The 16,394-nt window shown below is 53.4% G+C and overlaps 1 protein-coding gene across 4 annotated transcripts in view; it reads right to left on the bottom strand.

The window, feature by feature from the left end:
* The window catches only part of USP43 (ubiquitin specific peptidase 43), a 68,087-nt gene that overhangs the window by 37,686 nt on the left and 14,007 nt on the right, over nucleotides 1-16,394 (bottom strand). For all 4 annotated transcript variants that reach the window (XM_066364868.1, XM_066364863.1, XM_066364864.1 and 1 more), the window contains one exon: nucleotides 9,318-9,421. In XM_066364868.1, coding sequence (XP_066220965.1) covers nucleotides 9,318-9,421 — 104 coding nt within the window. The remainder of the gene's footprint in view (nucleotides 1-9,317; nucleotides 9,422-16,394) is intronic.

The following is a 16,394-nucleotide window of genomic DNA, read 5'->3' as shown; positions in this document are numbered from 1 at the left end:
CTCTGCCCCAGGCGCTGGAGTGGCTCTGGTCGCAATATGGCGACACCCAGGATGGGCAGAGCATCGCTCCCTGGTGGGCAGAGCATCGCCCCTGGTGGGCGTGCTGGGTGGATCCCGGTCGGGCGCATGCGGGAGTCTGTCTGACTGTCTCTCCCTGTTTCCAGCTTCAGAAAAAAAATGAAAAAAAAAAAAAAAAGAAAGAGGTGCCCCTTCTGGAAGTGCAGAGAGGGCCAGATAAATGGCCTCAGGGGGCCGCATGTGGCCCGCGGGCCATAGTTTGGGGACCCCTGCCCAAAAGCATTGAGAACAGGTATTCACATGAATAGTTGCACACAGATGTTCACAGCAGCGTTGTTCACCATAGTCAAAGGGTGAAAGCAACCCAAACGGCCACCAACGGATGAATGGTGACAGTATGTTGTATGCACACAATGGGCTATTATTCAGCCATGAAATCCCGAGCCAGGCGATACCGCGGCTGACACCTGAGCACCGCACGCTTAGGGGAGGGAGTCCAGTGACAGAAAGTCACAGAAGTTATGATTTCATTTACAGGACATATCCAGAATGAGTCAAGCCACAGAGACAAAAGGCCAATCGGTGGCCGCCAGGTGCCGGGAGGATGGAGGGTGAGGAGTCACAGGTAGCAGGTGACAGGGAGCAGGTTTCCTCTGGAGCAACGACAACGTTGAGGAACTAGAAAGAGGTTGCGGCTGCACAGGACATTGCGAATGTATCTGCACTGAACTGTGCACTGTCAGAGGATGGATTCTGGGTTATAAGACTTTCACTTCAATGTCTTTAAAAAGGAAAAAAGCGTAATCACACTGCATTAGGGCACCGAGTACGTATGAGTGCACTGAGCGTGGGAAGGAGGCTGGAGCTCTTCCGAACAGAAACTCACTGTGCTGACTATCGGGCTGGGAGTCTCAGGACTGTCTATGCCCTTGGGCCGACCTGGGCCCCAGAATCACATAGGAAGACATCCAGGCCCAAAGCCTGGAGATTCTGTTTCAAAGAGAGCAGGGGGAGGCACCGCCTTCGGAATTTTAAAACCTCCCCAGGTGATGCTTGTGGTCAGCCAGGGCAGGGGGAAGAACCACTAATGCGGTCCACCCTCCCTATTGTTCCAACAGAGAAACAAAGTTCAGAAAAGAGCAGCTAATAGTAGCAGCTAAAAAATGATACAGCATTGCCTGACCAGGCGGTGGCACAGGGGCTGGAGCTTCAACCTGGGATGCCCAGGACCCAGGTTCCAAACCCTGAAGTCGCCAGCTTGAGCGCGGGCTCAGCTGGCTTGAGCCCAAAGGTCGCTGGCTTGAGCAAGGGGTCGCTGGCTCGGCTGGAGCTCCCGTTGAACGTGGAGCACCACTTCTATTTTCCACGTGGGTGCCCAAGTTACTTCCTTAATCGTGTGGTGCACCATTTCTTCCAAGATCTAAGGGATCTTGAATGATACTTTCCATACCCCCAAATCTACATACACTTCCCTGGGAATACGGAACAATATCCACCACTAGCTGCCCAAGGCTAAACCACAGTCAGTGTAAAAACCGGATCCTGACTCTCTGGGTAAAGCACTTGGTCCTGTCTGATTGGTTTTCTGTTGAGCAAACAGAATAGAAAAAAAAACCCTGAGGTTTTCTGGGTGCTGCCCAAGGTGACCCCAAGCGATCTGTTCATCATCAGCCAGGTCTCCTGGGCGCAAGTTAACAGACTATCAACCACAATGTTAGAAAACATGTCCAAGTATCTAACATTCCATCACACTCGCTGCCTCTGATAAATTTCTCTTCTGGAAAACCATGGTAATGGTTTGTTAAAAAAAAAAAAAGAAACTATGTATCAGACATTGGCTCCCACCATCAAGGGGACCTAACCTTGCGGGGTCCCCTCAGTCACCCCATTTCTCTTCCAAGTTTCCTCCCGCCATCACGCATCACACACCTAAACATAACTGAGACCTGAAGAACAGATCTCTGTTGTTGGGAAATTTCCGAATCCCTGTTTCACGTTTAAATGAACAAATGGGAAAGGAATAGGTCTCTTTGACTGACCCTTTTATTTAAATTAAACCTTACGAAAACTAAGCTAGGCTGCGTTTCTCTTGTAGAGTCGTGCGTGTCCTCTTCACCTTGCTCAGGACCGGCCTTGATGCTGAGGCACGGACCGACCACTGTCAGGAAGCAGATGTGTAGTTTGGGGAAAAAAAACAAAAACATGCAAGGGTCTAATTTGATCTCTAAAGGATGAAAACGACAGATTGCTCGCATAATAAAAATGACAGAAGAGATGTGACAGGCACCTGTTTCTCAAAGGATGAGAAGCATGGACAGAGAGGGACCAACAGATCCGGAAGAGAGAGAGAGGGGCAGTGTCACTCTTACAGGGAACCCCGGAAACTCTCAGGCTCCAGCTGAGCGGTTCTTCCGCCCTCAAGACTAGAGCATGAGTGCCCAGCCTGTCCCACTGTCCCCCAAAACACGCGCAGGGGACAGGGACAGAAACTCACCCCGCTCACCCCGCGCCCCAAAGCGCGCGCTCTCCTGGCAGACGGCTTCTGTCGCAGCACCTACCCAGTCGGGCTCCCGAGCCTCAGCACGGCCCCTTTCTCCCCCTACCCAGTCAGGCTCCCCAGCCCCAGCACGGCCCCTCTCTCCCCCTACCCAGTCCGGGCCCCCCAGCCTCAGCACGGCCCCTCTCTCCCCCTACCCAGTCGGGCCCCCCAGCCTCAGCACGGCCCCTCTCTCCCCCAGCTATGAAGGCCAGCTCTGAGTCCCAGGCTCTGACGCTGCACAGTTCGCCGCTCTGGCCTGTCACGACTGCCACACACACACACATATATTCCACACCCCAAACCCGGCTTCACCTGCCTGCTGGACGGTGGGACTCTGTCTACAGCGCCACCGGTCATTGCGACAACACCCCAGGAAGATGTCATCCCTCTGAGATCTGTCCTGAGAGCCTTTTAAAACATAACCCGCAAAGGGGACAGCCGCCTGTGACGGGGACCAGACCAGCCGGTCCGTGGACAGAGCTATGAATGGCGGCAGGAGGAAATGAGCACATCCGCTCCACCCCCTCCTCCAGCCAAACGCCAGCAGAGCCGTGGCCTTGGGTATTCGACCCGCAGACGTTTCAGGTCGTGGTCCTGGTCATATAGAATAGCTCACCATTCTTCCTCTTGCTCCTGTCTCCAGCTCCCTAATATTATCCCTCCCTCTGTCCTCCAGCCAAAGTCAAACACTCAGCCCCCTCAAAGCGGGGGGAGAGCAGGGGAGGAGGGAGAACCCCACTGAACAAGGGCCTCCAAATTCACCCATACTACCACTTCCAGCCTTCAGTGTCATAAAGGAGGCTGACGCCAGGGTGACTGTTCATCCCAGGCAACTCCTTCCTCCCAAAGGGGAGCGGCAGGCTGAGGAGGGTCCAGCAGACACCCCCCGCTCGGGGGACCAGCGTGGAGCTGGTCTTCGCTGACCACCGCAGAAACCCACTTAGACCTGAAAGCCCCGGCCTGGTGGACCCCCCAAACTGTTCCTTTTTCTTTACTACAGATTATCAGGTTGTCACTGGTGCCCTTGTTCGGCGGGGTAGCCTCGCTTCTTACTCACCAGCCTACAGTGACCCACCGAGAGGGCACTGGTCGTCCTTCATATTTGATTGGCTCTGATGTCAATCCCTCAGGAAGCCTCCTCCCCTGACTCACCCTGTGTCAGCCAGGCACTCTGCAACAGTGTGACTTTAATAGGAAATATACATTTGATCTCCACGCCTGCCCCCGGCACAGAAATTTCCCGGTAAGAGCAAGAATAAAGGCGAAGAGGATCAAGTTTTATTATTCATAACCAACCCCTGACAGCCGCACCTGAGTTATATTATTAAGCTGACTTTGGGGGAAGCACCCAGATAACCATAGGGTGGGGTTGGCTGCCGACCATGCAATTAGATGGTGGGAACTTTCAGCCCCCTCTCTCCTGGGGAAGGGAAGGGAGCCCAGAGGTTGACTTCACTAATGACCAATAATTGACTCAGTCCCACCTATATAATGAAGCCTCCATTAACACCCTAGCAGAAGGGGTTGGGAAAGCTTCCAGGTTGAGGGACATAGGAAGGTACTGGGAGGGCGGGGTCCCCAAAGAGGGCATGGAAGCTCCCCCCCTACCCCCACACCTGGCCCTGTGCCTCTCCGCCATCTGGCTATATACTTGGGGTGTACCCCTTCATCATAAACCAGTAGAGTAATCTAGGAAGTCAACTGTCTTCCTGAGTTCTGTGAGTCGCCCTAGCAAATTGTCGACTCTGAGGACGGGTTCATGGAAACCCCTGATTTATAGCCAGTGAGTCAGAAGCACAGGTGACAACCTGGACCTTGTAATTGGTGTCTGGTGGGGAGCAGCCTGTGGGACGGAGCCCTGAACCGGCGGGAGCTGATGCTATCTCCAGGCGGGCAGCGCCAGGATTGGGTTAAATTGCAGGACAGCCAGCTGGCGTCCAGAGCAGTTTGGAACCGCTCGGTGGGGGCACAACAGCCACACGTCTGGTTTCAGAAGTACGTGTGGCTGTAGTGAAGAGCAGTGCAAGAGAGCAAGAGTTTCTGTCTCTTTCACACCTGTAATGTGTCCTTCAAAGCACCCTCCTTTTTTTCTCAAAGCCCTTCCCAGACGTAACTATGTACAAACCCGGGAGTCATCCTAGGTGCTCATCTTTCCCTCGGTCTCTCTACCCTGCGCCCTTAAACCCATTAGCGAGTCCTGTTGACTTTATACCCCGAACATGTCCCCTGCCCCCACCCACGTCTCCCCAACCTCCACCACTACCCCCGGGGTCCCAGCCACCATCGTTCAACCCCTGGGGAGACTGACTGCACAACGTCAGCCGCAGCTCCAGCTTCCGGTCTCGCCCCTCTTCGTTGCCCATGACAACCAGCGTCATCTCTTCCATGAACTAGACCACGCCCTTCTTTAAATCTTGCAGAGGCTTCCTGCATCCTTTAGACCAAACCCCACACACGGACTGGACACACCTGCACGGCCAGGTCTCCCCTGTTCACCTTTCCAGCCTCAACTCCCACCCCTCTCTGCTTGAACCTGCCGAGATCATCCCCACCCCAGGCCCTTTGTCTTGGCTGCTTCCTCTGCCTGGAACACCCTGTCCCCGAGAATTTGAATGGCTGACTCCTTGTCGCTCAGTTCTTAGCTCAGATGTCCTCGCTGGGAAGAAGCCTTCCCTGACCACCTTATCTAAGGTTGGCTGCCTCTCCCACCTCCCAAGTTACAGCTTATCACTCCGTGTATCACCATGACAAGTGTTTGTTGTGTGTATCACCTAACACCTCCCCAGCAGAATGTGAGCCCCATGAGAACAGGCGCTGGGGCTCGTTCACAGCTCACGCCCCAGCACTTAGCAGAGACCTTGGGGCGCACAGTAGGCATGAATGAACTAGCGGGAAAATCAGTGGACACACTGAATTAGTATTTCTCTCTCATGGGCAAGGAATTATGATGTTCCTCGTGGTAACGGCTGGACCCAGCGCAATATCCGACACTCAGCTATTGGAAAGAAGAGCAAGAGGAGAGAGTACATGTAGGAAAGAGGGGAAGAGGGTAGAGAGAACGGAGTGAGCAGAGAGATGAGTGAATTTATTGTACAAGGATACCGATGAGTGGTACCTGATGGCAATTGCCGTACTGGTGACCCTTCCTGGCTCTCTGACACGCCCACACCTCACTCTCCCCCCTCTGTATGTTCTTTTCTCCCCCCTCCTCTAGTCTTCTTTCCCTCTGTCTCATTTTTGTTTCAACCAGCCCGAGCTTTGCACACCTGAAGAGAAGACCGAGGCTCTACAGGTAGCTCACACGGCTGGAAAGGTCAGCAGCCGTGAAATCTAGGCTTCCTCCGTGCAGACCTTGTAGTGCGTCACTGCGCTGCTCAGGAAAGAAGTGGGCGTCTTTACGTGTGCAACAATGAACTCTGGCCACCAAGGGCAGAAAGGGCATGTCCCCTGTCATCCCCCCCACCAAGGGCAGAAGGGGAATGCCCCCCTGTCATCCCCCCCACCAAGGGCAGAAGGGGCATGTCCCCCTGTCATCCCCCCCACCAAGGGCAGAAGGGGCATGTCCCCCTGTCATCCCCCCCACCAAGGGCAGAAGGGGAATGCCCCCCTGTCATCCCCCCACCACTGCGGCCGGGCAGGGACGCAGAGAACTTCTCGGGTGCTGTGGATTTTCCGCTTCAGTGAAAAGCCACTTGAGCATCTTCCCAAAGTGTTTCAGACTATTTGGTCTTTCTAAATAAACAATCATCTCAAAGACAGTGATCACGTCTGGTTAACTTTCTTGGCAATTACTGAATATAAATCCTAATCCAAGAAAGTCTCTGGGCAATTTTAAGTGATCTCCTCCTTCCCAAACACAAAGGATACAAGTATAGAGTCATAATGAAAAGTATGGAAGTAGCCTGACCTGTGGTGGCGCAGTGGATAAAGCATTGACCTGGAACACTGAGGTCGCCGGTTCAAAACCCTGGGCTTGCCCGGTCAAGGCACATATGGGAGTTGAGGCTTCCTGCTCCTCCCCCTTTTCTTTCTCCCCCCTTCTCTAAAATGAATAAATAAAATCTTAAAAAAAAAAAAAAAAGAAAAGTATGGAAGTACATGGCTATAAATAAGTGAATTCTAGAACACTGAATAATTGTTCACCGGCTTAAAGTAAATAAGAGGAAAAACAACAACAGAAGTCCTATGAAAAACACAGCTAAGTAAAAGAGAGACGTGTGTGTCCAGAAGACGCAGAGAAAAGCCCACCTCTGAAAATGAGTGGATGCAGCACCCAGAAGAAAAATACTTTAAGAATCGCTCGGTATCCGTAATGCAGAACCGGAAGGCAGAGTTTCTGTGCAACCGAAGTAGCAGCAGAGGATCTTGACTTAAAACAAGGTGAGATGGAGAAGCAACAGGAGAGGGAGAATCACAAAGAAGCAAGGGCAGGACCGTGCTTCCGAGAGAGCTCTGCCAAGGGGCAGACCCCGGTCCCGCCACTCACTCTGTGTGAGCTCACAGAGAGCCCAGCGTCCCAGACTGGCTCATCTCCTGAGGCTCTTAGAGGGAATAAACATAAACAAATCCGAAGGAACCTGCCGCTCGGAGGGTGTTCTCTGTAACAATGGGCTCCCCCGTCCTGATGGTTGTGCCCATACCCACCCCTACGCATGTCTCATTCCTGTTGACTAGGTCCCCGCCCATTCAGTCCCAGTCATCCTTCAGAGCCCATCAAAAGGCACACACCTCCTCTCTGAGAAGCCAACGGGGGTTCTCCCCTTTCTGACCTCTGACTGAAATGAGTACTTTCATTAAAATAATGGAATACTGTATGGTGAGTGAAATAAGACAAAGACAAATACCATATGACTTCACTTATCTGTGGAATCTAAAGAACAAGATAGAAAGACAAAACAGAAACAGACTCGTAGAGAACGTTTTGACTGTTGCCAGATGGGAGGGGCCAAGGGGCTGGGTGAAGAAGCTGAAGGGATTAAGATGTATGAACGGGTAGTTACCAAACAGTCATGGAGTACAGCACAGTAGTAACAGCAGGAAGGCACAGCATAGGGAACACAGTTAATAATATCGTATGAACCATGTAGAGCACCAGGTGGGCACTAGGCTTATTAGGGGGACCATTTTACAAATTATATAACCACTACGCCCTACACCCGAAACTAATATAAAATAATATTGTAAGCCCTGGCCGGTTGGCTCAGTGGTAGAGCGTTGGCCTGGCGTGCAGGAGTCCCGGGTTCAATTCCCGGCCAGGGCACACAGGAGAAGCGCCCATCTGCTTCTCCACCCCTCCCCCTCTCCTTCCTCTCTGTCTCTCTCTTCCCCTCCCGCAGCCAAGGCTCCACTGGAGCAAAGTTTGCCCGGGCGCTGAGGATGGCTCTGTGGCCTCTGCCTCAGGCGCTAGAATGGCTCTGATTGCGGCAGAGCATCGCCCCCTGGTGGGCATGCTGGGTGGATCCCAGTCGGGCGCATGCGGGAGTCTGTCTGACTGCCTCCCCGTTTCCAGCTTCGGAAAAATACAAAAAAAATTTTAAAAAAAATATTGTAACTGTAATTGAAATTTTTTTTTTTTTTTTTTTTCATTTTTCTGAAGCTAGAAACAGGGAGAGACAGTCAGACAGACTCCCGCATGCGCCCGACCGGGATCCACCCGGCATGCCCACCAGGGGCGACGCTCTGCCCACCAGGGGGCGACGCTCTGCCCATCCTGGGCGTCGCCATGTTGCGACCAGAGCCACTCTAGCGCCTGGGGCAGAGGCCACAGAGCCATCCCCAGCGCCCGGGCCATCTTTGCTCCAATGGAGCCTTGGTTGCGGGAGGGGAAGAGAGAGACAGAGAGGGAAAGCGCGGCGGAGGGGTGGAGAAGCAAATGAGCGCTTCTCCTGTGTGCCCTGGCCGGGAATCGAACCCGGGTCCTCCGCACGCTAGGCCGACGCTCTACCGCTGAGCCAACTGGCCAGGGCCTGTAATTGAAATATTTAAAAAATAACTTGGTAAATTGCTTCTAAGTGTCTAATGTAGAATAAAATATGGTTTCATATTTATATGAAAAAAAGACACATTGCAATACTTAAAAATATTCTGCTTTATATGAATCTCTGAACTGTCATAGACAAAAGCCCAAAGAGAACTTTTCTGAAGTTGAAGGCTATGCAATTATATACATTTTTTTAAATTTATTTATTCATTTTAGAAAGGAGAGGGAGAGACAGAGAGAGAGAAGGGGGGGGGAGAAGCTGGAAGCATCAACTCCCATATGTGCCTTGACCAGGCAAGCCCAGGGTTTCGAACCGGCGACCTCAGCATTTCCAGGTCAATGCTTTATCCACTGCGCCACCACAGGTCAGGCCTACTTTTATTTTTTATGTCCTGTAGAATGCTGGGAAATCCTGAACTCATAATCACTTGTTAAACTGGGCTCTCTGGCTACAAAGAACAAATAGAAAGGGTCTCACCCAGCGAGACTGGGTGCTGGGGGACCCGGGCCTCTGCAGTCACAATCTGCAGAACCACCCTCACTCTGGCCCTCCTTCAGTGGGGGCAGGGGAGGCCCAGAAACCAGCAAGGAGAGAAGAAACACTACTGACCAGAAGCCATAGGGCTGAGTGATTAATTTGAATTAATAATGGGGAGAAAGGAGGGTGTCTGTGGCTTCTGCTGTTATGTAATCTCAAGGTAACCCTGGCCAGGGGAGACGGGTGTCCGGCATAGAACACGGCCGAACTCCTGGGTGACTCTGACCACGTCCCGTGCTTACCTATACTGTGCTTGGAAGTGGCTTCGCACAAAGCTTTGACCGAGAGAAAGCTGGGCCGGTGGCGACAGGTGGTTCTCGGAAGTTTTGCTGGCTTCGGGCTGAAGCTGCGAAGAGAGCAGGGAAGGAAGCCAGTTAACGCACCTCCCACACGCCGCTGCTTCCGACCCGCGGAGTCTCGGCCTCCTCCTGGGCCCCGTCGCCCCTTCCTGGGCCTGGACTCTGCACAGTCGGGACCTTCAGTGTTGTCTTTACCATAATTCCTTGCTCCTCCAGTCTCCCGACTCCCCAAACCCCCTGAGAGAGACGACGTGCTGAGAGAGAGAGAGCAGATGCATGACTCACCCGGCCTCCGTCACCACCTCTGAACTGGCTACCCTGTCCTTTCTCTCCGCCCTGCTGGGCCTCGTGGGCACAGGCGCCTCAGAACATTGCACTGGGGTGCACCGCCGTGACTGCAGACACGTCTGTACCACGTTCTCCACCAACTAAGCCGTTTCTGGCCACATTTTCCAGTCAGCCAGCCTTCACCAGACCACCATCATCTCAGACACACCCCCTGGCCCCTGAGAGTGAGCCATGGCCACCATCATCTCAGACACACCCCCTGGCCCCTGAGAGTGAGCCATGGCCACCATCATCTCAGACACAACCCCTGGCCCCTGAGAGTGAGCCATGGCCACCATTGTCCTCAGACACACCCCCTGGCCCCTGAGAGTGAGCCATGGCCACCATCATTCCCTGACACACCCCCTGGCCCCTGAGAGTGAGCCATGGCCACCATCATCTCAGACACAACCCCTGGCCCCTGAGAGTGAGCCATGGCCACCATCATTCCCTGACACACCCCCTGGCCCCTGAGAGTGAGCCATGGCCACCATCATTCTCAGACACACCCCCTGGCCCCTGAGAGTGAGCCATGGCCACCATCATTCTCAGACATACCCCCTGGCCCCTGAGAGTGAGCCATGGCCACCATCATTCTCAGACACACCCCCTGGCCCCTGAGAGTGAGCCATGGCCACCATCATTCTCAGACCCACCCCCTGGCCCCTGAGAGTGAGCCATGGCCACCATCATTCCCTGACACACCCCCTGGCTCCTGAGAGTGAGCCATGGCCACCATCATTCTCAGACACACCCCCTGGCCCCTGAGAGTGAGCCATGGCCACCATCATTCTCAGACATACCCCCTGGCCCCTGAGAGTGAGCCATGGCCACCATCATCCCCTGACACATCCCCTGGCCCCTGAGAGTGAGCCATGGCCACCATCATTCTCAGACACACCCCCTGGCCCCTGAGAGTGAGCCATGGCCACCATCGTCCTCAGATATACCCCTGGCCCCTGAGAGTGAGCCATGGCCACCATCATTCTCTGACACACCCCCTGGCCCCTGAGAGTGAGCCATGGCCACCATCATTCCCTGACACATCTCCTGGCCTCTGAGAGTGAGCCATGGCCACCATCATTCCCTGACACACCCCCTGGCCCCTGAGAGTGAGCCATGACCACCGTCATTCTCTGACACACACCCTGGCCCCTGAGAGTGAGCCATGACCACCGTCATTCTCTGACACACACCCTGGCCCCTGAGAGTGAGCCATGGCCACCGTCATTCTCTGACACACCCCCTGGCCCCTGAGAGTGAGCCATGACCACCGTCATTCTCTGACACACACCCTGGCCCCTGAGAGTGAGCCATGGTCACCATCATTCTGACACACTCCCTGGCCCCTGAGAGTGAGCCATGGCCACCATCATTTCCTGACACACCCCCTGGCCCCTGAGAGTGAGCCATGGCCACCATCATTCCCTGACACACCCCCTGGCCCCTGAGAGTGAGCCATGGCCACCATCATTCTCAGACACACCCCCTGGCCCCTGAGTGAGCCATGGCCACCATCGTCCTCAGATATACCCCCTGGCCCCTGAGAGTGAGCCATGGCCACCATCATCCCCTGACACATCCCCTGGCCCCTGAGAGTGAGCCATGGCCACCATCATTCCCTGACACACCCCCTGGCCCCTGAGAGTGAGCCATGGCCACCATCATTCTCAGACACACCCCCTGGCCCCTGAGTGAGCCATGGCCACCATCATTCCCTGACACACCCCCTGGCCCTTGAGAGTGAGCCATGGCCACCATCATTCTCTGACACACCCCTTGGCCCCTGAGAGTGAGCCATGGCCACCATCATTCCCTGACACACCCCCTGGCCCTTGAGAGTGAGCCATGGCCACCATCATTCTCTGACACACCCCCTGGCCCCTGAGAGTGAGCCATGGCCACCATCATTCCCTGACACACCCCCTGGCCCCTGAGAGTGAGCCATGGCCACCATCATTCTCAGACACACCCCCTGGCCACTGAGAGTGAGCCATGGCCACCGTCATTCTCTGACACACCCCCTGGCCCCTGAGAGTGAGCCATGGCCACCATCATCTCAGACACACCCCCTGGCCCCTGAGAGTGAGCCATGGCCACCATCATCTCAGACACACCCCCTGGCCCCTGAGAGTGAGCCATGGCCACCATCATCCTCTGACACACCCCCTGGCCCCTGAGAGTGAGCCATGGCCACCATCATCTCAGACACACCCCCTGGCCCCTGAGAGTGAGCCATGGCCACCATCATCTCAGACACACCCCCTGGCCCCTGAGAGTGAGCCATGGCCACCATCATTCTCTGACACACCCCTTGGCCCCTGAGAGTGAGCCATGGCCACCATCATTCCCTGACACACCCCCTGGCCCTTGAGAGTGAGCCATGGCCACCATCATTCTCTGACACACCCCCTGGCCCCTGAGAGTGAGCCATGGCCACCATCATTCCCTGACACATCTCCTGGCCCCTGAGAGTGAGCCATGGCCACCATCATTCTCAGACACACCCCCTGGCCACTGAGAGTGAGCCATGGCCACCATCATTCTCTGACACACCCCCTGGCCCCTGAGAGTGAGCCATGGCCACCATCATCTCAGACACACCCCCTGGCCCCTGAGAGTGAGCCATGGCCACCATCATCTCAGACACACCCCCTGGCCCCTGAGAGTGAGCCATGGCCACCATCATCTCAGACACACCCCCTGGCCCCTGAGAGTGAGCCATGGCCACCATCATTCTCTGACACACCCCCTGGCCCCTGAGAGTGAGCCATGGCCACCATCATTCTCAGACACACCCCCTGGCCCCTGAGAGTGAGCCATGGCCACCATCATTCTCTGACACACCCCCTGGCCCCTGAGAGTGAGCCATGGCCACCATCATTCCCTGACACACCCCCTGGCCCCTGAGAGTGAGCCATGGCCACCATCATTCCCTGACACACCCCCTGGCCCCTGAGAGTGAGCCATGGCCACCATCATTCTCTGACACACCTAGCCCGAGAGTGAGCCATGGCCACCATCATTCTCAGACACACCCCCTGCCCTGAGAGTGAGCAATGGCCACCATCATTCTCTGACACACCCCCTGGCCCCTGAGAGTGAGCCATGGCCACCATCATTCTCAGACACACACCCTGGCCCCTGAGAGTGAGCCATGGCCACCATCATTCTCTGACACACCTAGCCCGAGAGTGAGCCATAGCCACCATCATTCTCTGACACACCCCCTGGCTCCTGAGAGTGAGCCATGGCCACCATCATTCTCTGACACACCCCTGGACCCCTGAGAGTGAGCCATGGCCACCATCATTCCCTGACACACCCCCTGGCCCCTGAGAGTGAGCCATGGCCACCATCGTCCTCAGACACACCCCCTGGATCCTGAGAGTGAGCCATGGCCTCTTTCAGTCCGCATGGTGGCTCTGTTTCAGCCTTCCTAGTGTTCTCCTGTGTTGTGTTTGTCTCCTGTGATTGCCACAGCCAATTACCACTGGTGGCTGAAAATAACGGACCTGTCTTCTCTCTTAGTTGTCAAGGCCAGAAACCAAACTCGGCAACACCGGCCCCGCATCGAGGGGCTGGCCAGCCTGCACTTGCTCCGGTGTCCCTGCCTCCTCCAGCGTCCAGACTCCATGCGGGCCTCCCTCCGGCCTCTGGGGCTGCCGGCAGTCCCTGGCTTGTGGCCACCACGGTGGCCTTCACCGCCGGCATCTTCCGAGAGCCGGAGGAAGGAACACGTGTGAAGAGTTTGGGGGTGAAGTTTACCAATGTCGGAAACTTAATTTCAAATGCGTCAAAAATATAAGATGAGGCCTAACCAGGCGGTGGCGCAGTGGATAGAGCGTCAAACTGGGATGCAGAGGACCCAGGTTCGAGATCCCGAGCTCGCCAGCTTGAGCGTGGGCTTATCTGGCTTGAGCAAAAGCCCACCAGCTTGAACCCAAGGTTGCTAGCTCCAGCAAGGGGTTACTCAGTCTGCTGAAGGCCCGCGGTCAAGGCACGTATGAGAAAGCAATCAATGAACAACTAAGGTGTTGCAACGCGCAATGAAAAACTAATGATTGATGCTTCTCATCTCTCTCCGTTTCTGTCTCTCTGTCCCTGTCTATCCCTCTCTCTGACTTACTCTCTGTCTCTGTAAACAATAAATTAAAAAAAAAATATATATATATATATATATATATATATATATATATATATATATATATATAAGATGAGGAAAACAAAGAGGGAGAGATGGGCGGACAGAGGGACGAGCCGTTGCATTAACAGGTGATAAAGGAATGTTAGGAAAATACAAATTATAGAATCGAGGTGGTAGGTATGAGATAGTCACTATGTCATTAATTCAATCTGTCCCCATGTTTGAAATTTTTCATAATCGTGGAACAAATAAGAATAACAAACACTCAGAACGGTCCCTCTTTCTTGCCCCACTACTTTATTGAGCCCCGTGTGACCAGAATACAGGATGTGCAAAGTCAAGTGGGAAACAGGCCGCAGCAGGTGTCGGAGCCGCCCCGGGCGGGGCCTTCGGCGTCCCAAAGGGGACCAGCTGGTCCAGACCCGGCGCAGGACCGGAGTTAAACATTAAACGCTGGAGTCAGACTGTCTGGGTTCAAGTCCCTGACCTGGCACTGAGCTGGTAGGGTTACCCAGCCTCTGATCCAGCTAAGCAACTTACTTCATTCACTCTTTGCCCCAAGGTTTCCCGACGGTAATAAAGAGATAATGAATGATGATAAGGATCTGATGGGAAGGCTTTGAGATGAAAAGGGTTAATAGACATAAAGTACTCAAGAGCAGTGGCTGGCGCACAGTAAGCACTGTTTAAACGTAGTTGTTAATTAAGAACATAGAAGAAGACATAGGTACTAAACTCATGGACCTAGGTTTTAAAGAGCATTTTATGAATTTGACTCCAATGGCAAGAGAAGTGAAGGCAAAAATTAATGAATGGGACTGCATCAGACTAAGAAGTTTTTGCTCAGCAAGAGAAACTGATAACAAAATAAACAGACAGCCAACTAAATGGGAAATGATATTTTCAAACAACAGCTCAGATAAGGGCCTAATATCCAAAATATACAAAGAACTCATAAAACTCAACAACAAACAAACAAACAATCCAATAAAAAAATGGGAAGAGGACATGAACAGACACTTCTCCCAGGAAGAAATACAAATGGCCAACAGATATATGAAAAGATGCTCATCTTCTTTAGTTATTAGAGAAATGCAAATCAAAACTGCAATGAGATACCACCTCACACCTGTTAGATTAGCTGTTATTAACAAGACAGGTAATAGCAAATGTTGGAGAGGCTGTGGAGAAAAAGGAACCCTCATACACTGTTGGTGGGAATGTAAAGTAGTACAACCATTATGGAAGAAAGTATGGTGGTTCCTCAAAAAACTGAAAATAGAATTACCTTATGACCCAGCAATCCCTCTACTGGGTATATACCCCAAAAACTCAGAAACATTGATACGTAAAGACACATGCAGCCCCATGTTCATTGCAGCATTGTTCACAGTGGCCAGGACATGGAAACAACCAAAAAGCCCGTCAATAGACGACTGGATAAAGAAGATGTGGCACATATACACTATGAAATACTACTCAGCCATAAGAAATGATGACATCGGATCATTTACAGCAAAATGGTGGGATCTTGATAACATTATACGAAGTGAAATAAGTAAATCAGAAAAAAACAGGAACTGCATTATTCCATAAGTAGGTGGGACATAAAAGTGAAACTAACAGACATTGATAAGAGTGTGGTGGTTACGGGGGGAGGGGGAAGAGGGAAAGGGAAAGGGAAAGGGGGAGGGGCACAAAGAAAACTAGATAGAAGGTGACAGAGGACAATCTGACTTTGGGTGATGGGTATGCAACATAAGTGAACGACAAGATAACCTGGAGTTGTTATCTTTGAATATATGTATCCTGATTTATTGATGTCGCCCCATTAAAAATAATTAAAACAAATAAACAACAACAACAAAAAAAAAACGTAGTTGTTACACACGGGGAGCAGCAGCGAGGGTTCCGGACCTCGTGGGGGCCGCACGCAGGGAGAGATGCTCTACCTTGGCAGACGTGCACAGGATGAAGGAGAGGAAGCCTGGAGTTGAGACAGGGAGTCGGAGGCTCAAGGCCCCGCTCACCACAGGGGGAGCTAGGGCAGGAGCTGCAAGAAGGGTGAGGAGGGATGGACTCAGACGCCCCTGTGTGTGCAGCTCGCGACTGGGCACCCGATCGGGGCACGGAGGGAGGAAAAGGGAGCAGAGAGACGGGACCAGCTCCAAGCTTCCAGTCTGTTCCATCAGCAGAGTCGACAGACGTGGGTCAGGGAAGGGCTTGCCGAGCTGGAGGGCGACCCAGCTCCAGGCAGCGACCTCTCACAGCTGATAAATGAGGGGCTCGGAGGAGAGAGAAGTCAGGTGCAGAGCGGACACCGGTATGCTGGGCGGCCCAGCATTCACTCCCTTCTGGTAGCAGCATCCCTTTTGGAACGCTGAGTCCAATCTAGCCCGTGGGGAGGTGGGGAAGGCTTTCTAACCAGGGGTCCCGCCCTCCCTTACCAAAGGACAGGCCCGTGACGGAAGCTAGTCTGATAAGACGGCCATTGGGAACCACAAGCAGAGTGACCAAAGAGCTGAAAACAGTGGTTCTGGCAGATT

Source organism: Saccopteryx leptura, chromosome 2 (genome assembly GCF_036850995.1).
Source record: "Saccopteryx leptura isolate mSacLep1 chromosome 2, mSacLep1_pri_phased_curated, whole genome shotgun sequence".
In the NCBI taxonomy this organism is placed as follows: Eukaryota; Metazoa; Chordata; class Mammalia; order Chiroptera; family Emballonuridae; genus Saccopteryx; species Saccopteryx leptura.
Note: the sequence above shows the minus strand (reverse complement) of the source record. Positions and strands in the feature narration are given on the sequence as shown.